This window comes from Megalops cyprinoides, chromosome 7 (genome assembly GCF_013368585.1).
Source record: "Megalops cyprinoides isolate fMegCyp1 chromosome 7, fMegCyp1.pri, whole genome shotgun sequence".
NCBI classification, from domain to species: domain Eukaryota; kingdom Metazoa; phylum Chordata; class Actinopteri; order Elopiformes; family Megalopidae; genus Megalops; species Megalops cyprinoides.
This window is the reverse complement of record NC_050589.1, coordinates 14,966,007-14,992,923: the sequence shown is the minus strand read 5'-3', so window position 1 is coordinate 14,992,923 and position 26,917 is coordinate 14,966,007. Positions and strand designations below refer to the sequence as shown.

General features: G+C 47.1%; 1 protein-coding gene across 1 annotated transcript in view; it reads left to right on the top strand.

The window, feature by feature from the left end:
• The window catches only part of gnai2b (guanine nucleotide binding protein (G protein), alpha inhibiting activity polypeptide 2b), an 87,950-nt gene that overhangs the window by 40,035 nt on the left and 20,998 nt on the right, over window positions 1–26,917 (top strand). Inside the window, exons 2-3 of the mRNA XM_036532575.1 lie at window positions 20,378–20,420; window positions 24,021–24,162. Coding sequence (XP_036388468.1) covers window positions 20,378–20,420; window positions 24,021–24,162 — 185 coding nt within the window. The remainder of the gene's footprint in view (window positions 1–20,377; window positions 20,421–24,020; window positions 24,163–26,917) is intronic.

The window sequence follows — 26,917 nt, the reverse complement described above, 5'->3', positions numbered from 1 at the left end:
GACTGTTGAAAAGATACTGTGTCTGTTTGAAGGATTATGTTACATTCTCGTTCTTTCAGATCACTCATACAATGCATTAATCCTGTGGGCATGTGCTTTTGTTCCTGTATCCAGTATTTCCTTAAAAAAATTGCCAAAGTCTAGCTCAGTCCCTCACGGGCTGTGATGTTGGAGCTGGGAGCTCTGTCTTTGCTGACTTCACAATAAAGGCTGCCACTTTCACTGTCTGTGTGACGTGGGCCCCCTGGTGTCCCGAACGTGCAGCTCGGCTTCGTCTCGGCTAAGCCCGCATCAGAGGGCCCCGGCTATTATCCATTCTCCAGCTGTCATCCGGAACACGGCGGAAAACAAGGCACTGATGATCCAGAGCCTTTGAAGCAGAGCTTTGAGGATCTTTCTGCCGCGCGGGTTGACTGATGCCTAAGAATTTGATCTTGCACGCACTAATTAGAGACAAAGCTCTCCCTGCCACCTCAAAATGGAGAAAGTGAAACTGGTTGTGCTGGTGCTGGAGGGGTTGTTGTGAGGGAGCTGTGCTTTTAGAAGGGAAATATAAGCAGTTCGCCTTACCTTTTGGTGACCTGAAATGACACCATTATGTGTCTGTAAATAACCGTCACTTACCAAAATGGAACATAAGAAATATGTGTTTCTGCTTGGGTTTCATGATGGTGACATTGTGGAAAGGTTTTTATTTTCAGCTCAAGCATTTGATCTTTTGGAGATAAGATGAGATATGATGGCAGAGGCTAATGCTGCATCGATGTGATGGGGATACTGATGTGGAGAAGCATGCTAAATCCGTGTTATGAGTTAACAACGTCAGTCTCGTTCAAACACAGAAATACGCACAGCAAAACCGATACAAGTCCCCTCTCGTGACTGAGGCAAGCAAGCACCGACCCTGGAAAATCAACAGCAGGTGTTTCTGACATTGCGTTGGAATAACTTCCGCCTGAAGGACACTGGAGGACATTGGCCCACACGAGAAGGTGTCTGGGTCCTGACAAGGTGTCCCATGGCGTGGCAGATGTGGCCTCGGCCTTTGATCGGTGGCCTCTAAACCTGCATTCCTGCTCTTTCTGGCACCGCGGGGGCTGCGTCCAGGGACTGTCCATCACCTCTCTCCCTCTCAAGGACTTCCTGGGGCCTCTGGCATCAAATTAGCAGCAGCTGCCAGGCCCCGCACCCTGTGCCCTTGAAGTACCAGTTTGTCAGCTTGTCATTTCCAGCGGTTGCATCGGTCTGAGAGGTGAAGATGAATTCTCTGATAACAATGACCTGTCATATATTGTGTATATATAATTGTTTTGTTTTGTAAACATCATACTTGTTGCTGTTGCATAGGGTTTAATAAGTTAATTCTGGACCGGTTGTGGTAGGCAGAAAGTCCCCAGAGCATGACAGAGATGCATTGGTTTTACCCATGAGCACCCATGCTGTTGGTGCAGAGAAACATGATTGACCGAAACCACAGTGACGCACAGAGCCATGGCTTGGCCTAGTGCCTTGACAACACTGAGCTTAACTACCAAAGGGAGGTAGGTTCGAATCACAGGTGGGTCAATGCAACATCTTTGTTCGAGGGTAAAGTTGTCTTTGATGGACACCAAGCGGTAGTATATTGAAATCTTTTTGTGAGCTCCCCTGACATATACTGCAGACGGAAATTGTCGGAAATTGTATCTGCTGTGCTCCCATATTCAATTTTGCAATTGTGCCCTAAGCAGTCTTCATATTTATATGAAGGATATGGAGATTGTCCAGGCGATCTAAGATGTACTTCTCAGCTTCAGAAATGGAGATGATCGCTGGCTGTATGAGCCACCAGAGCTTGGCACAGCTTGCATGCATACAGATGAAAATAAAAATAGTCCTCCATAGCCCTTTTCTGCAACCTTGTGCCTTGATACACAAGATTTAGGAGAATATAATGGAAACAGATTTTCTGATCCCCAGGTTTGTGACACTTTCTGTTTGATACGCATTTGTGTATGTTAACAGCGGGAAGGAAATATTTGAACAGGTCAAAATAATTTGCCTGGAGGATGTGTTGCATATCTGCGATCCTGCTAGAAAGTGTTAGAGTGTTTTCTCTGTCCCCCTGTGTAGTGAGGGGTCATTGCACCATTGATTCATTCATCCATGCCTTCAGTTAATTCCATCGGCAGTTGCACAACTCCTCAATGATCTTTTAATCCTTGCCTCTCCTCCAATTTTCTGACCATCTGCGATTACAGTCACACCCTCAGTTTCAAAGATGTAATAATATGACCAGCCACACTTACATTTACACACTTGTGTGCAAAGATGTTGTGTCTCTGCCACAGGACATGTGTTGGAAACCACTGTATCATGTTTTGAATAGTGCATCTCTCCCTTTTCTGTTGTTAACCCCAATTTCAAATTGGAGGGATTTTCTGCCTCTGTCAGATGAGACAGGCATGTGGAACCAGAATCCTGAGTGACTGAGGGGCACGATTGGTCTCTCTCTGGGGTCAGCTGCCAACTGGATTTAGAGAGCAATGCCGGCTAGGGCTGACATCAGAAAGAAGAGTGTAATCAGGGTTCTGCCATCAAGGAGAGCCAGGAATATCTTGTCTCCTCGTTCATGCCTTTTCAGAAAGGCATTTTATGGACGTGAAATGTTCTCAAAATGCATGCTTCGAAATGCGCTGCACCAACCAGGGCCTCCTACGTGTTGCTTACTAGTGCAGGCCAGTCTCCACGTCCCTTCTCATGATCCACACATCTGTCTGAGGAGCCACAGACATAGTCCGTGGAGAGACATGGGAGTTGGTTTTAGTTGCTCATCCATTTCTGCTCCTGCTTGCTTCTTGGCGTCTGATGTTGTGGTTTTGGCTTGCTGTGGATAGTAGGAAAAACAGCGTCACGAGAATCCATCATGGCATGGCCTTTTTTTGTGGGTTACAATGTGTTGTCCTCTAAATATTGACAGTAATTTTCTTCCTTCCGCAGCCATTTTGGAGCTGAGGTTCTGTTGCCGTGATCTATCATTTATCTCAGAGTAGACAGGGCCCCTGCCCGGAGGGCTGCTAATGGAATTATGTATTATGTATCAACACTGCATTAAGAGCATGCTTCAGCTGGGCTGAGCTGTGGCAGAGGACATTATCAGTTCTAATGCTGCCCTCATGCACCCCCCCCACACCCTCCATTGCAATATTAGGTCTCCCTAACCAAGGGAATGGCTGCCATATCCTTAAAATGGATGTGTGATCAGCTTTGCAATGGGCTGTAACCAGAAGGTTGCAGGTGCAGTTCCGAAATGGGGCTGTGATATTGTTAGATGGAACAAGGTGCCTGCCCTGAATGGCTTGAGTAATCATTCTGCTGCCCAAACGCAAGGCTTACAAATGCAGGCTGTGTAATTTTCCCTGGAAAAGTGCATCAGAAAATGATGTACTGTACTAATGTAATATGATTATTGTCCGATGCTGAGTTTTCCCCTGCAAATTTCTGCCCTGCTTCTCTCATCACCTACTTAGCAGATTGCATTTTGCATAAAGGAGATGAATCACAGGAAACAGCTTGTGAAAGTACTGTGTCCTATTAATTCAGAATTCATGCAGTTCCTGTCCATGCAGCTGCGAAATCCAACATGGCCGCTGCCATTGAACTGCTCTGAGATCAGTGGAGGTCCCTGCGTTAGTGGTTTTGCACGCTCGATCTTAGCCTGCGTGTGTCTCCTACTCTCAGCTTCCCAGCTGTCTCTGATCTGGCTGTGTTACGTGCGGGAGGACACTGGGGATTGTCAACAGTTGCATTAAAATGAAGACCAGCGGCTGTGTCTCTGGCAGACGTGGGCCGGCAGCATTGTTCACAATGTTGGGGCTCAGGTCTTTCGATTGTGTTCACCTTTTGTATGTATGTATTTTTTCCCTCCACATTGTTAATGCTGTGTGGGCTCAGTGTAGATCGTTCGATTGTGTTCACCTTTTTGTCTGCTTACTGTTCCGCCAGTGGACTATGTTTAGCTCTATTTCTGTGTGTGTTTCCTTTCACCAAACAATATGGAACTGTGGGCAGGAAGGCACATAAGAGCAATTAGGGGCTTCACGCGTGACACCTGAAAGGGCAGATTGTTTTTGCATAGGGTTCTCTTACGGGCAGTCTGCAGGAATCCATGTCTGGGTAGGTTTCCTCCTCATGGGCAGTCCACAGGAATCCATGTTGGGGTGGGTTTCCTTCTCTCGGGAATTCACAGGAATCCACATTTGAGCGAGTTGCCTTCTCATGGGAAGTCCACAGGAATCCACTTTAGGGAGTTGTGGCTAGGGAACTGGGAGTGTAACTAGAAGCAGGATTGTAACCAAATGGTTGCAGGTTTTAAATCCCATGTGGAACACTGTTGCTTTAAACTGTAGCAAAATATTCAGGATGAATTGCCTTAGTAACATCTCCAGCTGTATAAATAGATAATTTGCCAGATGTAAGTGGTGTAAACCATGGAATATTAGAGAAAGTTGATATCACAGAAGAGAAATCTGAGATGGAGGGATTTAAGGAGGGAAAAAGTCCTTATTGCTCAGTGTGTAATGAATGATGAACAGGTGGACACAGAAGTGGTGTATGTGTCCAGTCTGGTAACTAACTGTGAGAAACTCGATGTTGGATTTGTGGGCCTGAGAGATATCCAACCTGTTATGCTCAGCAGGAACCCGTGTAGCCTCGGAATTTGCCTTTCAGTGGGGGAGAGAGATAGGGGTTCACCAGGACGATCTCGCTCCATGGAGAAATGAGATCTGAGAGAATGGAGAATGGCATAACAGGTACTGGGAAGGAAGGAAAGACAGTGAATGATTAAAACAATTTTTTGTTTTATGTTATTTGCATTCATTTATCCTGAGAATAAATCTTATTGTTGCTTTAAGGGACAGAGAAAGAGGGAGTGTGCCCTCCTCACTAATTCATACTTCCAGCACACATCCCTCCGACTCAGGAGTCCTACCCTTCTGGCGTATCTTTCTCTGAGGAGAGGCGTGTCTCCACTCGCACACCAGTTTAAAACATTTCCCTCCAGTATGCTGTGGAATTCTTCGTTAACTCCCTTTTTGAGGTGGTGAAAAGAGCCCTTCATTCATGCTAATATGTATTGAACTATCAAGTGATTATGCACTGTTTTTGACCAGTGGTTTGAGGAGCAAGAGCAAGGCAAACAAAATCTGTGCTGCTGTTCTCCTCAGAACTCAAAGCAGGGATAGGGATAAGCGCAGGCTGGTGAGCTGTGTGTGGTCGGAAGAGAAAAGGATTTGTGCACGTTCCGATGGTTCTGATTATTTCCCTGCTGAGTTAAGCTGGAAATCCTCCCTCTCTTTCAGTCCCCTTGCTGATATGTTCCTCCAGTGATGATTCTGTGCAAACGCTGCTGCAAAGTGAACGAAGCTGGATTTGTGTCGCCGGATCCAGTCTTCTTGGGTGCTTCTGTGCTGTTAGCACTTCCCCTTTCTCACTTCCTGTCTCAACATTCTCAATCCAAACAAGGACATCTTTTGACCAGGCATTGTTTTCTTTTTTTCCCCCTTGCCTCGTCTGCACCATGTTTCAGTCTATTTTTGGACCTAATGTCTTTCTAGCTCCTATGAAAAATTGATCCAGGATGTTTTAACAAAGGGGCCGCTTAATCTGGAAACAAGGGCTTTTTCCCCCCACTCTTAGGCTAGCCATAAAGGCAACCATAGTTTTTTTTCAAAAACCAGAGATGTTGCCCAGGGCCGAAATGAAGTTATGCCTTGTGCTTTTCAGTGACCTTAAGTCTATTATTACCTGTAAAAGGCTGTGTATAAATACATCAGCGTATCTCTCCCCAGTAGCACAGGTGATGTGGCTTGTTAATTTGGCCTATAAGGGAACTGTTATTCCCAGCATCACGTTTCCTTTTTTTTCTACTGTGGTTCCAGTGGCTGGTGCTTAGTCAGACTCATACCTAAGATAAGGTGTGGGTGATAAAAAACAGTCCATTTCTCCAGATGTGGGCTTCATTAGAGTGATGGTTGTAAGACGCTTTGTGAGCATCAATTATACATCCCCCTCCATCTCGTTGCTTCCATTCTGCTTGATGTGCATTACTTTTTTAATAGGTTGTGCGTCACCCTGAGGATTTTGAACGTTATTGTTCACATGCCGAGGGATACACTGTACTTGTATCTAGCTTGTGCCAGTGGTATGTGATCATATGGTGGAGCTGGATAATTTTGATGGATGTTTCTGGCTCCCTTATCTGCCATTTGTTCTCTAACAATTGTGCACTCTACCTTCTCTTTGATAACAGGATGCAGGTTGTACGTTTCTACCCTTAGAGGGACATAGTGTATAAACCAGGTGATGGATTTTCATAGGTTTCATTTTTTGACTCAAACAATCAATTGAATAATCTGCCACTGCACATACAATAATTTGTTGTAGTGAAAGGATCTCAGATCAGTTTATATTTGGTTTGCAGACGTAATAGTAAAGTGTATTTCAGAGATGTTGAAATCTTGTGTAAAATAACCATTTTACATACTTGTATTTACTTTACCTCTCAGTTTCTCAAAGTAATGTTTTTTTTCTTCTTTTCTTCTAGCATCTAAAGTGCTCACCTCTCCTGGTGGGAGGGACAGGTGCTTAGTAGATAACACCTTATTCACATTCTCACTTGGCCCTGTTCTAATTAGAGAACGACATTTTCTGCTGATTACATTAACTGGGCCCCAGGGCAGCAAGCTAAGCTTGGAGCTGGGGCACAGTAGTAGAGACAGTACTCTATCTCTGCCAACAGTGCCAGGATCAACACCTTCTCCCAGAATTTGAACCTTACCTCTCATGTGAAAAAACACTGAAACTGGTGTAAGGTCAGTACAAAGGGGGACAGTCAAATCTCACCGTGGTAGATGGGGGTTGTGTGGACTGAGGGAGAGAGAAAGTTGGAGATGAGTTGGCTGAGTGTAGTGTTGCAATGGAGATAATCTCCTGTTCCTTCATGCTGACCCAGTCTGTCTTCTCAGGGAACCAGTCCAATCCTCAGACCCAAGATCAGCCTATAGTAGAAGGTGAGGAAAGCTGTCAGCCTTTCTTTCTCAGGGAGAATGCAGCCAGCCTGGCATCAGGGAATAGATGTCTGGAGGGAGGAGGAGGAGGAGGAGGTGGTGGAGGAGAAGTTGTCACCTCTTTTTACCTCTAATAGCATAAGAAAGGTGGCAGCAGCCACTCTACAGAGACATGCTTTATCTGATCAGATCTCGTTTTCATAATTGAAGAAGGCGTAGATTAAGACAAGCAGCACATGATCAAAACAAGACCCAGGAGTTCAGAAAAAGAGGACGACGAAAGAAAGCTTTCAGGGGTGCATCCTGTGGCCGGGTGCATCTCACCCAGAGACTGCTGTTCCCTTGAGTTCTGTGTGAACCCAAATTTGAACGGGATCTGCTGTTAGAGGCAGAAATGCGGTCTGAGCACGTGAGCTGTGGCGCTGGACCCGCCGCTGTTCTGTGCTGTGCGATTTGAACCAGCCCACTCTTGGAATGGTTACATCAGTGGCGGAATGGAGACGCCAGGGCCTTGTGCTTGCTAAGGCCTCCTTTCAGCAGTCTGACCACAGTGCACTTTGTCCTTAACAGATATGTTCTCACGAAACATCTGTTGTTCATTTCAGAGACTGCATAACATATTTTGTAAAAGACACTAATGTCTCTAGATGTCTCTCTTTTGCTCTCTCTCTCTGCTTAATTTCTCCTTTCTCTCTAATTCTCTCTCTTTTTCATGTTGTCATTCTCTCACTCCGGAGGTGTGAGCTCGCACTTGCACATACTGCTCCATCACAGTGGTGTTAGTGACAGGAGGACATTCCTTGCGAGGTTCTTGTGGATGTAGCATGAAATACACTTTCCACTTTGTCTGGGAAATGTACGGGTCAGTATCAGCCCCATTACCACTGGGCCACCGTCCTTAGGCAGAGCCTGCCATCTTGTCCTTGAGTGAGAAGCTGGTTGATTTATAACATCTTTCAGAAGCGCCCCAGGCGCAATATGCAGGGACCACAGAGCCCGCTGTCTCCAGCTCCTGACCTCTCCTCTGAATGTGACCAGCCGCCTGTGGAGAGGGAGAAACTTCCATTTATTTGGAGTTGGAGGTGTTTTGCAAAAGTGGTTGCACACAAGGCTGAGGCATATGGGTGTGTGGCATGCAGCAGTGAGAGATCAAGACTTCTTCTCTGTCTCTAGAGGGTTCTAAAACCCTCACTCAAAACAGGCAGTATCTCATGTGTGTCAGTGCACACCACTGTTCGTAGCTTCTGTCTGCTTTCTGTGAAGGAGACTGCATGATTCTGTGTGTGACTTTGTGTTCATCTGTGTGTTTGGGGGGGGGGGGGGGGGGCAGCCTTTCATTGCTTTAGGGACTCGTGTGTGTGTATGTGTGTGTGTGTGTGTGTGTGTATGTATAAAGTTGGGCTGGCTGTGCCTTTCATCAACGTGCTGAGGATGGTGAATCATTTTCTCAAACCTGCTGCTAGAGGGTTGTTTGTCCGTATCCCTTCTTCCTCCCTCTCACTCTTTCTGTCACCGTAAACCAACATTAATACAACTTGCTGTCACAGCAGCCTGTCAAAGCTCGCTGCCCCGAGATCTAAACTCTGAGGCGTTGTATCTGAGAGCATCACACGCAGCAAAAGTCAGAAGTGGGTCACGAAAGAATAATCCCTTTTCTCAAGTAAGCCATAAAAAATACCAGCTGAAGCTCTTCTCACCGAAGGCGGTGGATGCCATTCACAATGGGCGCCTCTCCATGGTGTCGCCGCAGGAATTTCTACAGCACTTTTATGCACTGACATTAAATTCCAACTGCAGAGGCGCTGATTTGGGAACAGTAACTGCAGTTCTATTTTGAAAAGAAGGGTCTGCATGTAGCAGTAGTAATCAGTCTGAAGGGGCAGTTCATACACCACCTTCCCCATCTTCCCCATCTTTCACAGTCATCTCCATGGCTAGTCATCTTTTTGTCCCCCCAATCGCTGCACCTTGGTCAAAAAAATGCAAACAGCGCACAAGGAGATTTGAAATGGATGGTGCAGATGAATTTAATACATGAAGGGCCATTCAAGATATGGCCGCAGTCCGTGATTTTACACGTGTAGCATGTATCTGAAGTAAATGGATATTGAAGTAGTGCTTCCTGATCAAGCAGCTTCCTGATCAACCAGCAGAGGAAAACCATCCCTCAGCCCTTTCAAAGGGAGTGGCATCTGTCATAATCACCAGTTGGGCTTTATTGGGACCGGACATGGAGGTAGCAGAGATGTACGGCTGATGTTTGTAGCAATCTCGTAGCCGGTCAGCTGGATGGCAAGGCGGATCGCTTTAAACGCATACCGCAAGCTCGTGAAAGTTGGCCCAGCGTTACAAATGCTCCTAATTCCGTTGATGAATTCCATTAAGGAAACACCTCCTAAAGAGCCGCACTGAGATTAGATTGGAATCGAGCGTCAGCAGTTTCTCTGGACACTTGACAAACATTAGGGTGAAGTGCTGACTGCTTCAGACAGGACCTTCCCAATTCATCCCTGCAGCATTGAGGGTTGTAAAGGGATTAATGCCCCATGTTTATGCAGAGTGGAGGGAATCTCTGCGTTCTGTAAGATTACGGCCAGGCAGAGAGTTGCTGGCTGGGGATGAAAAGAGATGGAAGTTAGATGAGGTTACCCGGGGGGGGGGGGGGGGGTATTCGGATGGGGGGGGTGTGTTCGGATAGGAGGAGTGTAATCCCTCTAAAACATGAATGAGGGGGTAAAGGGGGTGTGGATGGGTCGGCCAATCACTGTTGCGTAAGGAAATGTTTTCTTATTTCGCTCGCCTGCTGTGGCCCCTCCTCCTCTCCTCTTCTCCTTTTAAGGTGTTCTCTTGCGCTCCCGCTGTACAAGAGATGGACAGCGATTACGCAGGGTAGGGGGTAGGGGGTAGGGGTTGTTTTTCCTAATTACCAGGCTGAGATTCAGCAGCAGGTTTAGATGTTGGGTGTTCTTGTAACTGAAACGGGGCTGAACAGAAAGAGCCAGTCTTCTATGCCGTCCTCGGTGTGGTCTGCACGGTGCTCGGCCATTTCCTGCCTCGGTGTCTGGATCCAGAAACAGCCTGACAGGACAAACAGACATGATCAGGAAAAGCGATAGACAGAGAGGAGAGTGAAACCTTTAACTGCAAAGAGCTCCAAAGGAGGAGCTCCCTTTGATCTTCTGTACTGAGGTAAACTGTGAGATTCCCTTAGAGCCAGTCGTCCAGCAGGCAAGGAAGGGGTGGAAAGAGGAAGGGGAAAGGGCCTTTGTTCTTTAGGTGCCCTTTAGGTGCACAGAAGCACGGGTCTTTAAATAAGCTGAATAGATAGGAAGGAAGCCTAGGGGACAAGGGAATGCCCTTGCACAACTGGCAGGAGCGTATCTACAAAGCCCAGTGTGACTCGACCGCTCAGAACGAACGGGGCAGGCAAATACGCACGCGCTCTGTTCTCTGTGTGTGCGTGGAATGTAGTGGCTGGAGCAGTTTCAGAAAATCAATGAATGAGTGCATGAATGAATGATCTGTCAGATTCCTGAGCTACTCTACGTGAAGAAGTGAGAGAATTTAACTTTGTGGACAATCACCTACCAGGCTGAAAAACATTGTGTTTTACACCCCAGGCAGGACAAAAATTGGTGTTAAATTCATGCTACTTCCTAATTAGCATGATAATGTTTATTGTGAGTGAATTTCATTGAAGCCCCACCATATGGCTAAAGATGGTATGTTTGTTTTTCTCTTTGGTAAACTCAATTTACTCATGGAATGAGTAGCTCCCAAACTGAACAGCAAGTCATTGAAAACCAGTTAAATAGATAAGCTGTTGAATTCAATTTGCCATTACATGCTTTATTCCAGTTAGTCCCTGGTGATATCCCAAGCACCCCTGAGGCTGTTCGCAGCTCACTTTGGACACTAAATCTCTGCGCTAGTCACTAACTGCAAAGAGTGGAGCTGGCTCAAACACCGGGAGACATGGGATTATGGAGGCTGTTCTCAGACAGTTGTCTGTCGATACTGAGGCAGCGTCCGAAAGCTGTCCACCCTCTCCGGCCTGTGAGAACTGGCACCCACTCTGTCTCCATGGCACTGTCAGTCCCGGTCTGCCACCAGACGGTGTGCCCTGTGGTCGCCAGCTGGCACCGGTAACACTATCGGCTCTAGCTCCATAAACAATATCCTCCACTGTCCTGAGGGAGGTCTTCACTTACTGTCTGTGCAGGAAGGCCTTAGGATGCATCCGTTCTACTGATGTCACACGATCATGTGATCTCACTCAGCAGATGTCCTCTCTCAGGTGACGTGACATGACAGAATTACACCACCAAACACAGAATATCAGCATGGATATAGTTTAAACCAGGCTCCAGTAGTGGAGAAATTGACTGTTGGTGTAGTATGTTATGCACTATGTTTTACTTTTGTAATCTTATTTCTGGCAATATTGCCTTGCATCTTGCACATGTACTTCAGATGTGTACTAGGTTTTCCTGCTGTATGCAGTGTGAATATCATGAGGCAAGCTATTCCATACCTTCAAGGTATTGCTAAACAGCCACTCCCAGTCCTAATGGCATGCACTGCTTTGAATTCACATTGGCAACATGAGAATCCAGTCAACTGAGCTTGTCTGAGATCTACTGCTCTACATGTGATATGTTTCAAAACATACTTCTGTCAGTTTTTTTTTTTGTTTTATTTAGCTCTGCTAGTTGCTGCCTTTTACAGTGATTTTACCTGTTGTGTATAGGTTTTTTTAAGCTGCGCTAATCAGAATGTCAGCATTGACTATTGGGTATGGTCTACAAAGGGTGGGTGCAGTGCCAATCTCAGCCACTGAATCCTGAACAGATCACTGTCCTCATCTGCCTTCAATTATGCATCTTTTTTATCTCGTGCTTTTTCATTGTCCCGTAAAACTCCAGTAATACCCCATTCAGCGGTAATTGATTAATCCTGCGCATACAATAACAAGGACAGCCTTTCCGTGCTCCGTCTAATTAAACTTTGTTTTGTATTTTAATAAGCGGAGTCAATTTCACCTCTGAGTAAACAGTTGGATTGTTATTTCCTGCGGCCCCAGAGGGATCAATTATAAGCCCTTCTGGTCTGCCATTAGTACGTATTAGCACAGTAAACCTGGCCACCAGAGAGAGCTGATTGTTCTCCAGGCACTGCTGAAGAGGATGAAAGGAGTCCAGAGTGCTCCTGCTCTTTTCCCCCTTTGAGCTGGTGAACACGCTCTCCTCTTCTAGGCTGGAGCTAGTGTGGCGTGGGTGGGGGGCTTTTTTGTCAGCTGAGACCCTTGGCTTCATTAGGGTGCAAAGTTATGCATGTGCACACATGTACACACACACACAAACACTCGAGCGTGTGTTCACACACTGTCACATACACATATACCCTTATGGGTGTTCACATACACACAAACACATACACTTGCATTCATGCGTGGGTTCACATACATACACACATACACACTCCTACCCTTCATGACACATTGTTCCCAGAGCCACTCCAGCACTCTGCGTGTTGTTCCAGTTCACACCCCGCACGATGGTGAATCTGTACTCCGGCATGTACTGTGAGTCTCATCCACATTTCTGACCACAGTGCTTCCCGTTACCTCCCAGAACATCCTGGTAGGCCGTCTGGAGTTCCGCCTGGTTGCTCCTCTTGCTCCATCTCCCACCCGAACCGTGATGTCCATGACCGTGGCTGTTTGATAATCAAAACCATTTCCTTTGCCTCAGTCAGTTGTATAGGGGACGCCGGCCCTGCTGGACTCTCCACAGCCCGGTGGACTAATGGCCCTCGTCCACTTAATGTCTCTGTCTGCTGTTTAATCAATGAGGGAGAGGAGCAGTGAGCGTGACCGAAATGCAGATGGGAATCCGTGTGTTCAGAAGGACCCAGGACTAACTAAACCCGCCTTCCTCCACAGCGCTTCTCGCGGGTGGTCACAGGTCGTTAGCTCTGACCGCAGCTACCACTGTGACCAGGTGCTCAGTCGAAAGATTATTTTACTTCCAGTCCTGGGGATCTCCAGGTGTTTGCAAAAAGGAGCACAGGAGACATTCCCTTGTGTTGGACCTGTCTGTATTTTCCCTTTGCACCATGATCAACATGCCTGGTGCGACCGCATAAGCTTTCCCGGAGGGGGTTCACGTGTGTGCTCTGAAAACCAACCCTCCCTGCGGTGCCTCAGAACCTCAGCCCCGGGACTGGCAGACATCAATCTGTGCTCCGCTTAAGCACACTGTAAAAAGCTGAGTTACTGTAAACTGTAAAAGCACGTTTACTTTGTGGGCTGCATGTGTTCGCACTTTCTGTAGGGTTCAAACTAGGTTCAAACCAGGTGGGAAAGACGGTCTGTGGCTTCCAAGTGTGCTATTTGAAGTGATCAGCTTTCAAAATGCCTTTATTTGGTAACCCTCCAAAATGTGTGCTCGGATATCTCTGCCTTGCTAAACATGGAATGTCCATCAAAACGTTGCATTTCATAGAGGTTTGAATATCTGTTTGTATAGTACTGCTGTCAGACCTTTTTAGTGTTGCCTAGTAGGAAGAAAGCTACATTAGGGAACAGCTGGAATGCTGCACAGATTCTCCCCTTGATAGTGGGGGAAAATGTGTGGCCACCCAGTAGTGAGGACTTTCAGTATATCACTGCAGTCTTTGGAGCCCATTGTCAGTATGTTGGCATTGCACGTAGGGCACAGTAGAGAAATTGCTAGATTTCAGTTTTTCTTTTGGTCCCTATCAATGGGTATATTGTAAAAACATAAACACAGTACTTCCCCCAGGCACTGCAGGAATATGGAAAAAGAAGTCCTCCCACGGCATTTAGAATGTGCCAGGAGGCACAGGTTGGCTTGGACACGTTCAGGCATGGAGTCTGAAAGAGCCCACCATTCGTCCTCACTGCAACCTGTGTCCACACCAGGCTGTACGAATCACAACACAGCCCCCTCAAGCACTTTTTGCTTCTACAAGCACGTCCAGGCAGGAATAAGTATACACTCAGGAAGGGAAAGACCACTCCGAACAGAACATGCTCCTCAACCATTCGTATGCAACCCGGGGATTCAAGTGCACACGGTTTGGAATATTGCAGTGTGGGTCCAGATGATGCAAAGGAGAAGGGGTTGTTATTGTTCAGCCCCCCCCCCCCCCCCCCTTCTTCCTTGCTGCTGTGTCGGAGAAAAGAGGAGGCGATGTAATTAAGAGAGAATCGCTCTTGGCTCCATCAGATAAATGGCCGCCTGTGTGCCGCGGAGGCCGACGCAGCTGAACAGGGGCCGACTGAGTGCTCTGAAGGGTTCACCCGCCGGATCAATGCCCCATTCTTCAGATGAGACCAGTGGAGGGGAGGCGGAGACCTAATTGAGTATAAGGACTAGTGCGCATGGGGCGTTTAGCAAATTAGGTTGCAGGCTTTTATGACTGTGTAAGCTTTCTGTGGTCAAACACCCATCAGTCCCTTGGTGCGGTGCGTGTCTTCCGCGATTGGACGGAGGTGGCTGTGATGAATAGAGACCCGAAAGATTTACCGCGCATCCCATCTCTCTCCCTCCTCCGTTCGAATTAAAACGAGCAAATTTGCTAAATTGAATTTGGGGCATTTGTGCTGGCAGAGCCCCCCTCCAGCTGGCATCGGTCTTGTCTGCTGGCAGCTGCCGAGAGCGGGTGATGTCTGCAACGGGGAGCTTCCCTGTCTCCTGTTCTGTGGCTACACCATAAAAAAGAAAACAAAACAAACCATCTGGATTCTGTCTGCAAGCTGTAGCGTCTCAGGGAATAGTTTTTCTGAGTGAGTTCACCCTATTTTTTTTCTGTAATTCAGAACCACGGATATGCTGATTGATGCACCGGTTCTCCCAGAGCAGAAATACGGGAATATTCAGTGTTCCTTGGGTTGTTTTTGCACTTGCTCTTCAGGCTCTTCCCTCGGGAGCCACCAGCCTTTGGATAATGATTCTGTGTGTGTGTGTGTGTGTGTGTGTGTGTGTAGGGGTGCTATTAAGTGTCTGAACCGACCTCCCCACCCCCTCAGGGATTTTACAGTGCTTCCTCAAGCACATGAGACTCCATTTTGCCTCCCTATTTTACCTGAGCATATATACTCTACCTGCAAGGGCTCTAGCTGCTGCTCCACATTGCCCTGAGGCAGAGAACACCTGGACACTATAGGGAGTCATTGGACGCTCACTGTCATGCAGGGCCTGAGTCTGGGGGAGTGCTGGCACATTTCCACAGCCAGACTGTGTACAGAACCGAACCCTGTCCCAGTCTAGCCTGCACCCAGCACAGAGCACAGCAAACCCCTGTACCTGCTGCCCTAGTGCAGCAATTAATACCATGCCCCCCCTCTCCCGCTCAGACCCAGTCTGCAGATCGGAAGCAAGGGTCTGAGAAACTGAACCAAGGACCATCAGAGGACCACCTGTCTTTCGCTCTGCACCGACGGGGCGTAGCGTTTTTCAAAACCCTCCAGCACGGAGCAGGAGTGTGGAGCAGCAGCGCTGGTCCAGTCAGGGGACCTGCCTTGCATCTGTGCATTATTAATGCGGACTCCCTCTCGAGGCCCAGGGCAGCTGCATGGCTGCTCTGTTTCCCTTCCAAACACTGGCTGACCCACATTCCCACGTTCCGCTCCACTGCAGAGTGCTCTCTTGTTGGTGTTCGGGTTTTCCGTTTCACACGCGGAAACTATGAAAGGCTGCTACTATTTTGGCCACAGTACATCTAATATAAGCAATGTCAACTGGTTCTGTATTTGTTCTTAATCAGGCACAAGTGTTAGCTATATCGTGGCTTTCTTATCAACAGTAAATTTTACACAACATTGATTTCTGCTTGGAAGAGAATAAATCAGTAGCATCCTATTGACCATATTTCCACTTCCATTCTTTAAAACATCTCTCTCATTCTGTCTCTTCCCCTTAGTCTCTCTCACATACACAGTGGCATTCTATAAAATGGATAATTAGATATTGCCTAGCTCTCGGCACCACTGCAGCTGAGGGCTCCCAGTAAATTCATAAATGCATAATGCTGCAGTAAATTCCTGAGATAAACGGAGGCGTCCTCAGAGACCCTTTTATCTTCATGAGAAAGGCTCCAAAGGTCACACTACACCTAGCTGGTGGGTGTTAGTGACTGCCATGGAGAAGAGGAGGGCAGAGTGGCTCCCTCTCGGCCTCTGATCCAGGTGGAGACACCAGGATGGAGCTTTTTGCACAGCTTCAGCTTGCTGCTCTGCCTCCTCTCTCTCTCCTCTCCTGCTCTCCTCTCCCTCTCTCCTCTTTCTCTCTCCTGTCCCTCTCTCCACTCAATACGATCTTCTACCCGTTTCCCCTCCCTTCCTGCTCATGTGGAGAACTCAGTCACAGGCCACGAGGGATGTGGAACCCCTAACCTCAGAGGTTTTTGAAAAAGAAAACTTCTTTTAAAAGCTCGTTTTTGCATAGCGGTTCAGTGAGTGAAAGGCAAGCGGCTGGCTCGTTCGTGTCCTTGCTGGCTCTCTTGCCCTGTGGAGATGTGTTGCATCACGGTCCACAGCAGTCGATAGCTGGGTCAGGAGGCGCCATTGATTTTTCTCTTTGATCCTGTGGGCAGCTCACAAGCCAGGCTAAGGTGGGGGCATTGACTGGCTAACATGTCTTAATTGTCAGTGACCCAGGAACTGACCCTGGTACACCACCTTACAGCCCTACCATCTGGGGGCATTGTGATATTGGCTGGGAAACTGAAGTTGAAATGGTGAAGGTTCAAATTCCAGATAGGGCTGTGGCCTCCTGAGATAAATACTTAACCAGGGTTAGAGCTGTAGAAATGTATAATATCAAAAAATAAGATGCTTTTAATAATGACTGGAATGTATAATATGTACCCATGTGCTTGTCCCAGCCAGTACATTGGGAACTTGGGTAAGCGAGCATAATCTCAGCTTCTCCAGTGAAATACAGTTGTGTAAATCCTGTAAATTGCATTAGATTTACTATAGTATGCATGGGATAATGGTGTCAGCTTAGCAGATATCAAAGCAAATTTAGCAAGTAATGTGTTCCTTTGGACTGTTACTGCTGGTGATGTCACCCCAGTCTCCCTTCAGCAGCTTGAGCTCCAATAAGGGTGGCACCGCATCCGCCAAATGTCCTCATGTTGTCCCCCTGCATCATGGGGCATCCGCCCCACAGCGGAGGAAGCATGGGGTATGTTTTCATAGGAGTTTGGTATGGATGTCCTTGTCTTGCTGTACAGCGTCGGGTTGTGGTTTGGAGGGGAACACTACGCTTAACGCGTCTTCGCTGTGCTCTTGAGGTGCAGTGGGTTCCCTTCGGCTCTTTAAGACGGTCTCCTCTCCCCTGTGGCGCGTTTGTCCGGCCCATCCATTATGCAGCTGAGCTGAGCTAACTTCTCAGGAGGACGGCATGACATCGAAGCTGATGTGCCATTCTCTAGCCATTCGTGTGACAGTCATCCAGGACGCTCATCTTCGCCAAGGGCTCAGAGGTCACTGATGAGCGGCCGGGGGTTTTTGGAAATGGATCCTTCTGAGGGAGCGGGCCCATGACAGCTTTAGGGGATGTATGTTTCCCTTACTGCGTGAGCAGCGAGAGGGTCAGTCCTCTCCTGCTGTGTCCAATTCCTGGCTTTTGCACTTTGGGGATCAGTCTTCTCTGTTTGCATTCAAAGTAGGCCTAAGAGGTGGGTCTGCTCTGCCAAGAGTGCTCCAATAAACCTGACATCAGCAACACTCAGACCTTACAGACACTCCCTATAGGAAAGGCCCACTTGCCATTACACATGCATCATTTATATACACACCTTACATTACATTACATTCATTTAGCAGACGTTCTTATCCAGAGTGGCTTTCAGCACCGTAGGATTCGTAGGAAACCTCCTTTCCTATGCAGGGCTGAAGTGTTAGAATTAGGCTGTTTATGCCATTTGATTCAGTTGGAACGTGAACAAAACTGCTCATGTTCTTTAGTTGATTTATTAATAAACCACTGTAAACAACCCCCTTCTGTACTCTCTGTCTCTCTCTCTCTCGCTTGCTCGCTCTCTCACGTAAACACACACCCAGACCACAGACATATGGAGAGGAGAATTGCTCCATTTTTTTTTTTTTTGGATGCTTTTGATGCAGTGCCGCGGAACTTTGCAAGAGCGTGTCCCACAGTTACAGCAGAGAGAGCGGGATCATGGGGAGTGGTCCGTCCGCGACCACACCTCTGCTCTCAGAACCAGCTGACCCGCTGGGACAGACTGACCCACTTCCCCTCCACACCCCTCATCCAACACCATCTACTTTTCATATACACTCAGTACTCTCTCCTAACAAGATGCTGGCTGATTTGAGGATTATTCTGTGGTGGGGAGGAGGGCACATTCTTATGCCGAATAAAGCATGTGCTGTGCAGTTAAGTTGGTTGGTATGTTTGTCGGGTTTAAGTCAGTGTTGGGATATTCTACTCTCTGTCTCTCTGCACACCCTCCTTTATTCATAATGAAACCACACTGTTATGCAAAGCTCATTCTGTCATCTCAAGGTAGCAGGGCTTTGTCTGCTGCATAAAGCTAGTTCATTTCCTCAGTTTTTCATCATAAGGTCGTCTGGAAGTAAAACTCCATAAGATCAGTGTCCTCAAGTGTATCCTGAAACAACTGCAGTATTTGTATTCATCCAGATCTTATTATACAATGGAGTTTAAAGATGCAGACGAACGATCTTGAAATGGGAAAATGTGTACCAGTAAAGAGGAACTAGTAATATAACAGAAAGTTCAATGAGAAAACAAGGAAATGGGTGTTATACAGTCTTTTAAAAAAAATGTGATCTTGTAATGACGCATGGTCTCTGGTTCGCTTTGTTCTGGCTTTGAATGTGTCCGCAGTGCAGGTGTGACTCAGATACACTGAGCCAGTGTCTTATTCCCACCTCACTGGTGCGGCGGCTGGGAAGGAGTGATCAGCCATTATCAGCTTTGACAGGGCTCTGTGAGTGCTACCGGTGCCCCCTGCGCCGTCGTCCCAAGTGCAGCGTGATTGGTTGTGACAGGAACAGGTCAGGCGTGCCGCCTGGGGAGCGCTGCGGGGGCTTGGGTTTGTAGGCGGCGGGTGGGGTTTCCAAGATGGCTGCCAAAGAACCTAGCTGCGTTTCAGGACGGAGCAGATGTTTGGCTAGTTTCGCTGGGCTTGCCCCACCTTGCCGTATCTGGCCTCACTTCACCTTCATCTGTCCAGCCCGACCCCTCTGTCTGGTCCAGTTAGCTCCCAATCATATTATTCAGTGCCACCCACCCTGCTGTATTTAGGAGGAAGGTAACGATAAGTGTATATGATTGACATGTTAGCACTGCGTCAATGAAAGCTGGACAGAAGGAACTTAATGTGGCATGATGCTCTGTGTACAGTGAGATTGTAAAGAAGCAAGGGGGGCGGGGGGGGGGGGGGGGGGGGGTGAAGCATCGGGGAGTGCAGGCTGATTTGCATCTGACTCCCTGTGTTTAATGAGCACAAGCCATAGCCTATCCTGTTATGGTTAGGCTTTTGCTTCTCTGCCTGGATACTTGGATTCTGTCCGCCCCCCTGTCATTGTGTCAGGATATTTATTTAGTGATAAACGGTAATGCCTTGTGTCAAGGCCAGGGCTATTTTTCCCCTGAGCTGTAAGCATTTACTCTAAATCTTTATCTGCTTACTATCTTTCTTTTGTCTGATTGGGAGTGTTTACTGCAGTTTCTGCTGTCAGAGCTTCACATGTTTTATTCAGCTGCGTTTTACCAGGGGCAACTGATTAAGAAACGTGGTAAAGCATGGTACGTTTAGAGAATGATGCCTCCTGACTGCCTAATGGTTATGCAGAAATAAACATCCGAGTTAAAAGGGACATAACATTCTGGGCGTAACGGTGCATAGCGTTTTCATGTGAAGCCGATAAGCAGCTTCTCTCGGTGTGGATGGGCGAGGGTTCCGTTGCGTTCCATTGTGGAATCTGACAGGAGAAGTGTTCCTGGCAGTGGCGCAGTGTTCTCTGGGTTGGGCAGTCCTCTCAGAAATCCCAATCTGCTGCGCTGCAGAAGGCGGCCTTGCGGTCAGCATGTTGCGCCCACTGACTGAGGCTAGCCTTCTGAGACCCTCCAGTAGCAGGCTCCTGTGACAGGGGAAAGGATCTGGGTTTCCAGAGGTGCCTTTCGGGATGATTGGTAGGATAAACTGTACAACCCCCCCCCCCCCCCCCCCCCAGAGGGCCAGCTTCCCAGCTGGTAACAAAGCACATTTTTAACCCCTTTCTGTGTTTGTGTCTCCTGCAGGTGCTGGCGAGTCGGGGAAGAGCACCATTGTGAAGCAGATGAAGTGAGTAATGGGGTGGTTTCCTCCTGGTTTCCTGCACAGTACACATCACCTCAGCCCCTCACCCCCTCCTCTGGGGACTGGAGGCGTGCAGCTTGCTCCCATTTCTGTGCTGTGAAGTAGCTTCACATACAAGTGCCATCTCCCTACCAGGACACTTATCACCATTTCCTCAACCAGAACCTGTGTATACTGTGGGCGCTGAGTTCCACTGAGTCTCGGTCCCAGTGTGTATACTGTGGGCACCGAGCCCTGGTTCCTGTGTACATGCTGTGGGTACTGAGTAGCAGTCCCTGTGTATATGCTGTGGGCACTGAGCTTCAGGTCCAGCCTGGCAGTGGCAGCTCTCCACAAGGCTGCCTGCATTCAGAAGCAGCAGACTGCAGCTGCCGTCACATGAGACTTGAACAGAGGTTCCCTCAGAGCAATACTTTGGCCTGCAGAGCCTCTCTGTGTCCACACTGCAGCTGCAGTGGCAAAAAGTAATATGTTGGCTTTGTTTGCCAACGTGGATGTGCTGAATATAGAACATGCTGAAATGGAGAGCAAGTTCAATCTAAATGGTAATATGATCCATGGTGATGTGAAGAAACCCTCATGCATACCCATTGAATTTAACAATTACAGTGGTATTTGGCAGCAGTTTTTCCACATGCTGGTGGCTTTACACCCGCTATGCAAATGTTCCTTTTAGACATTTGATCCACTTTCAGACCTTTGAAATGAACATTGTCCTGGGGCAGGAGGGGGCATTGATACATTTTTTCAACTGTGGTATTGTCAAATCTTCATAGCATGGCATCCTCCCATTTAAAAGTACATTTCTGCTCATGTTTTTCTTCATCAGAATATTACAATTTTCAAATAATGTGTAGGCTTTATGGCACCCATCAGGCTTATTAATATAAAGCTGCAAACAATGAATTTCACTTGTTTTTAATTACATTATGTATTTAATTACTTTTGTTAATTTCTATGGGGAACCACTTGCAAACAACAAACATGAACACCTTGGTAACATTCTAAACAAAATGCCAAATAAACAGTATGATCAAACTTTGAACCCTTGAATGTAACCGTTAAATGTAGCTACACATTTTTTGAAGCGGCAAATGCCCTTCTTCTTTGGTTGAAGGTGAGATCACGAAAGTCATGACATTCCCTGACATGTTAAAAGCTGGCTCTGTAGGTGTGCTTGTGGCACAAAAATAGAAATATTTTTGCCAACAACAGGAAGTAAATTTAGTTTCCTCAACCATTAAATTAGTTGATCCTACGCTCTTTGGATCACTGCCTCCTGCAGGTAAGATGTCACCTTGCTGCTCAGTTGGAATCAGTGCTGGAAATTTCTCATCCTCAAATTTTGCATCCAATGGGACCAGATGTTGTTGTTTTGTTTTTTGTTTTTTTACTTTGTCTGTTGCTTCAAATATTGCTGTTTCTGATGTGATTAATTATCAGATTTACCCTACCAGGAGCTACATGAATATTTCCTCAATATCCTTGATTCTCTGGCTTTTAGATCTAGGTTTGATTGTCCTTGAGGCAGTAGAGCAAACTGTCCTTTTCAATGGCTGTGTTCGTGAGAATTTTGCCTGAAGTGTTGGTAATGTTGTCTGAGGCCCTGTCAACCTTGTCCTCTCACAGAAACACGCACACACACATACACACACACAGACACACACACGCACCCTCAGTAGCTTAATTATCAACATGCCTCAGGGTGAGCCATGCTTTCAATCTATTTTTCATCAGTGGGCAGAGGAAGCTACAAGCCCAGGATATAAAACTCACAGATCTGCACTGTAGTCACATAACGTGAGAGAATCAATATGCCTTAGAGAAAGCAAAATACATCTAGATGTAATGTTTGTGCCAATTCTTTATGCCAGCTTTTCATCATGTGATGGTTATGAGAGATAAAGTGGACTGAACATCACGTAGGACATTGCATTATGGAAATGATGGTCTGCATTCAGAGGTTTGAGTTTCTTTTTTTGTTTAACAAAAATCTGCAAGAAGCACTGCCAATAACCAGTGGTGCATGAAGCAAATGTGTGATTAAAATTCCATGTGCTTGTCCCGTTACTGTATCCTTTCGCCCGCGTCTGTTTTCTCCCATCTGCCCGTCTTGCATTCCTGTGAAGTTTGGATGAGCACAGAGCCCCGCACAGATCGACCACCGGCTGCAGCCCCTCCATCAACCGCAGAGCCCAAGCATAAGGGCTGTATCAGGAACTGTGTCAGACACATGGCAGGGGAACTTGCGCCCCTATAACGGTTTTCCGGAAGCTTCTGTGAAAGTTGGCGAGTGTACCAGCTGCCAGGCTCTTGGGGCAAAGCCGCACCATCCTCTGCATTCCTCTCCCGCATTTGCTAAGACCCGCGAAGCTGTCCGATGTTGGCCCACGCAAGAGGGCAGATGTACCCTCCCCCTGTCAGCCTCCCCCCCCTCCCAGACGCTAAGCTGCTGCTCCCACAGTTCCTCTGACCAGGCGCCCAGACAGAGGGCCCTCAGTCATGTCTCCATGGTGCTAAAAGGATCCCCCTCACTCTACAGTGTCTCCCCCCAGAGCCGGTGTATCCATTCTCCTTCTTTTGCAGCCACCCTGTCTCAGCCTCACATTACAGTACATTACATTATTGGTACATGTTTTACATGTTACCCATTTATACAGCTCGATATTTACTGAGGCAATTGTGGGTTAAGTACCGTGCCCAAGTGTACACCAGCAGTGTCCCAGCAGGGAATCAAGCCAGCAACCTTTCGGTAACAAGCCCTGCTCCTCGCCATTGTGCTACACTGCCGCCCTCTCACGGATATCAGACTGTATATGTCACATGAAGCTGGACAGCCCTCTGAACTTAGTGCGCCTGTGTGAGTGCAGCCTTTTGGCGCTGCTATAACCAACTGCACCTGACCTTGAGTTGCCGGGGGTGCTGTGGTGCCAGCTGCCCTGCGCATATCAGCTAGCGTTCTGCCCCCAAGGGCCTGAATGTTCCACACAGGTCCTCATGCAGAAGAGAACAATAACCTTCAGACTGGGTGCCAACCTGGGCCACAGTTGAGCCACTGAGAGGCCATGGGAGCACAGGGCATTGTTTACACACCCTTTGCCTTATCAGAGGATTGTGCTGTTGCTGTTGAGAATATTTAAGTACCAGTTTTATGCCAGTTTTTTATTATTAATATTGTTGTTATTAAGCAACAGCCTTATCCTGGGAGACCTACAGTGCAGTTGAATACAAAATTAGATAAACAGTCTGTGATTAATGAACTGTTTATACACACTTATGCACTGTACAGTGGAAGCATAGTGACGCCACTCCCGTTCCCTAAGTTTTTTTGTGTCTGGGGAGTCTTAACCACAGGTGCTTTCTGTTGGCACACTTCAAGTGGTTATTATTAATCAAATAAGTGTCTAATAGGTACTTTGGTTATAATAGTTTCAGTTAAATAACCTTAGCGCTTATCTTAAACCTGCTTCTTCTCCTGGTCATAACAGACAGACTGATAAGATTAGCCAAAGGCCGGGTGGTCAGTACACGCCCTCTGTAAGGGTGGATTCTGGGTATTCAGGCGGGTGTGTTCCCTTTTCCCAGGATAATCCATGAAGATGGCTACTCGGAGGATGAATGCAAGCAGTACCGCGCCGTGGTGTACAGCAACACCATCCAGTCAATCATGGCCATCATCAAAGCCATGGCCAACCTGAAGATCGACTATGGAGAGCCTGCCAGAGCGGTGCGTACCTGGGGGCGTCTGGGGACTGGTGTCTGCCACTAGGGGGCAATGGCACGGTTAGATAGCGCTTGATGATTTTATGCACCATAGATCAGATTTAGTTTGTGATTCCAGTCTACTAGGCATGAATTCCCTCATGCGTAACTGTGTACACATGTATTTTTCATTGCATTTTAATGTCATACTGTGGTCCTGATTACAAATGTAACTGTGGGTGGTGCTCTTATGCGTGTGATTTTATGTCTATACTGTAGAATGTATTTGTGACATGCATGTTTACTGCTACAATATATGTATACGATTAAACACATGCCAACACTGAATATATTTTGGTTATACCAATAGATTCCTATCTGGTATAACATACATCCATCTTTAAACATCACTTTGTCCATAGGATGTAATGATATGTTTGGTAACCTTCGGCTCAGACAAGACAACATGACATTTTATTGCAAACAGCATTTGATCAATAACACGCGTTTGTTCCAGCCTTTGAAAATCAGTGGTCCTGGATAAGATAATAAGCCATGTAGTTACTCCTGTCTCAGTCTGGGCCCTCTAAAATGGCAGGGCAGGAGCAATGCCCTCATGGAACCCTCTCATTCTTTTTTTAAATTGCATTTGAGATGTGATGATGTGACACGCATACTCAACCGTCTGTGCCCGGTACGTCATATGTTCTCATCCTGGTAGCCGAGCGAGGGGTTGGGGTGATCTGTCCGCAGCAGCTGCCGCTTTGCGCGATGGGGTGTGGGGGTGTGGGGGGGTGGGGGGCGTCACCACATGCTCCAATGCGCTCTGAATACGCCCGTCAGGGTGCCAGAGCCAAGGGATAATTACCACAGGACGAAGGGTTCCAAGAGAGACAACGGGCGCCTCTGAAAGGGTCCTCTTCAGTGCCCGAGTGCGAAGCGGCTCTTTCCGCTGCTTTGCATGCGCCACCTGGGGCTGCAGTTTCCCGGGGAGCGCAGCTCGGACAGAGCGAGCCCCACAGCTCCTCTGCTTTCCCTTTCAGCTCTGCCTCGAGCTGGCGGCAATGACCGCGACCACCACATGACAAGTCAGAAGTGTTAAAGTGGTTCCCTTTGAGTAATCGCACTTTTCAGTATTAATCACCTGCGGCGCTCTTGTGATAACACGGTTATTACCAAATTGAGTTCTTGGCAGTTCCTTTTTTGTCTTTCAAAGCATACGAGCACGTAGGGAATGGTATTGAAAACGGTTGGAAGTTGTTTTATTTTTTTAATCACCATCTGTGTAATAATACAGTATGAGACTGTGTTTTAGAACAGCTGGAAATGGTCCTCTCGGGTCAGTAGAGGCTCATCCATCTCTGATGAGGGCCGGGGTTTGGGGGCTAGGGTTGCAGGATCTACCCCTTCGCTGTTGTGTGAGCTCAAGCTCGAGGTGCATTGCGAGGCTGTTATTGATCGGGGGTCGTGTTATCGATGAGGCTGGCAGATGAGACCCCTCCACTCCCCCAGCATGCACTTCAGGAAGCTGCATCGGGGGATCGGGTAACAATCGACTTTTCTGAGCGACCGATAGCGGCCCTCTTTCATCCAAAGGGACTCTCCGAGGTTCCAAAGCAGCCGATATAAAGAGCAAGTGTCAAGGTGAAATTCGAAATCACCAAGCCAGATCTCACTTTCTAACCTCAGCTTAAGCCATAACTTACATATGCAGAAACATGAGGGTTTTATCTGCCTGGCCTGCAAAAAAAAGAGAATATGAATTTCATTTGTTGCCATGAACACAAAAAGCCTTATTAAGAATACAAATACAGGAAAGTCCATTATAAAGCATTCTAACATAAGCTAAAATGAAACAAGAAACATAAAATATGCATAAAAGGAAATGCACTTCATCGTTTGTCAGAAGTAGTTTATTCAATGTTGCTGGCGAGACAGATTTCACTGATAGACTCCTCTGTGAATTTCTGCAGTGGTTGCAGGAACTCACATTAATTTCTAATGGAAATGCAATCACTTCTGATGCCCAAAAAAGGCATCCTCAGCTCTAATTTTCATTGCAGAATCATCTTCATTTCTCATATCTGGAGGCTTAACACAGTGTGTGCGTCTACACTTGAGGATGACTAACCACAGACAAAAATACAATCCTACTGCTTCCTAATGTTCGCTAATGTTCACAGTAATGCCTCTCTCCAGTTTAGCTCCGTACCCTCCTACTCTTTCTCTCTCACCCTCTCTCTGCCTTTTCCTTCTCTCTCTTCCTTTCCCTCCCTCTCTTTCACTTACACACACACACACACACACACACACACACACACACACACACACACAGCAGATGTTCAGTGTATGAAAGTGTTTAAGCCTTGCAACGCCTTGTCTTGGGAGCAAGCCCTAGATTTATGGAAGCCATGTTTATTCAGCCTGTGAAGTCTTTTTGAGGCTTACAGCACTGATCCAGTTCAGGGTCAACAGTGTTAATACCAAGCAGCTGAACCCTTATTTGTAGCATGAGGCTTGAGTGTTTTTCTAAGGCACCTCGGGAGGTAGAAATCAAAGCTTATTATAACGGGACTTATTATTGCTCTACATCTATCAATAGCGCTTCCACTGAAAGGCAGCAAACTGTACGCTCCACTGGCCTCTAAATCAGTGTACGTGCGATCTGTGACGAAGGCTATAGTCATGCTCAGTTCACTCGATGTTTGGCTGTTAAAAGAGAGACACAAATGTGGCTTTCTGCTGTATTTTGCTTTGAGAGAACCTAGAAAAAAAAACCC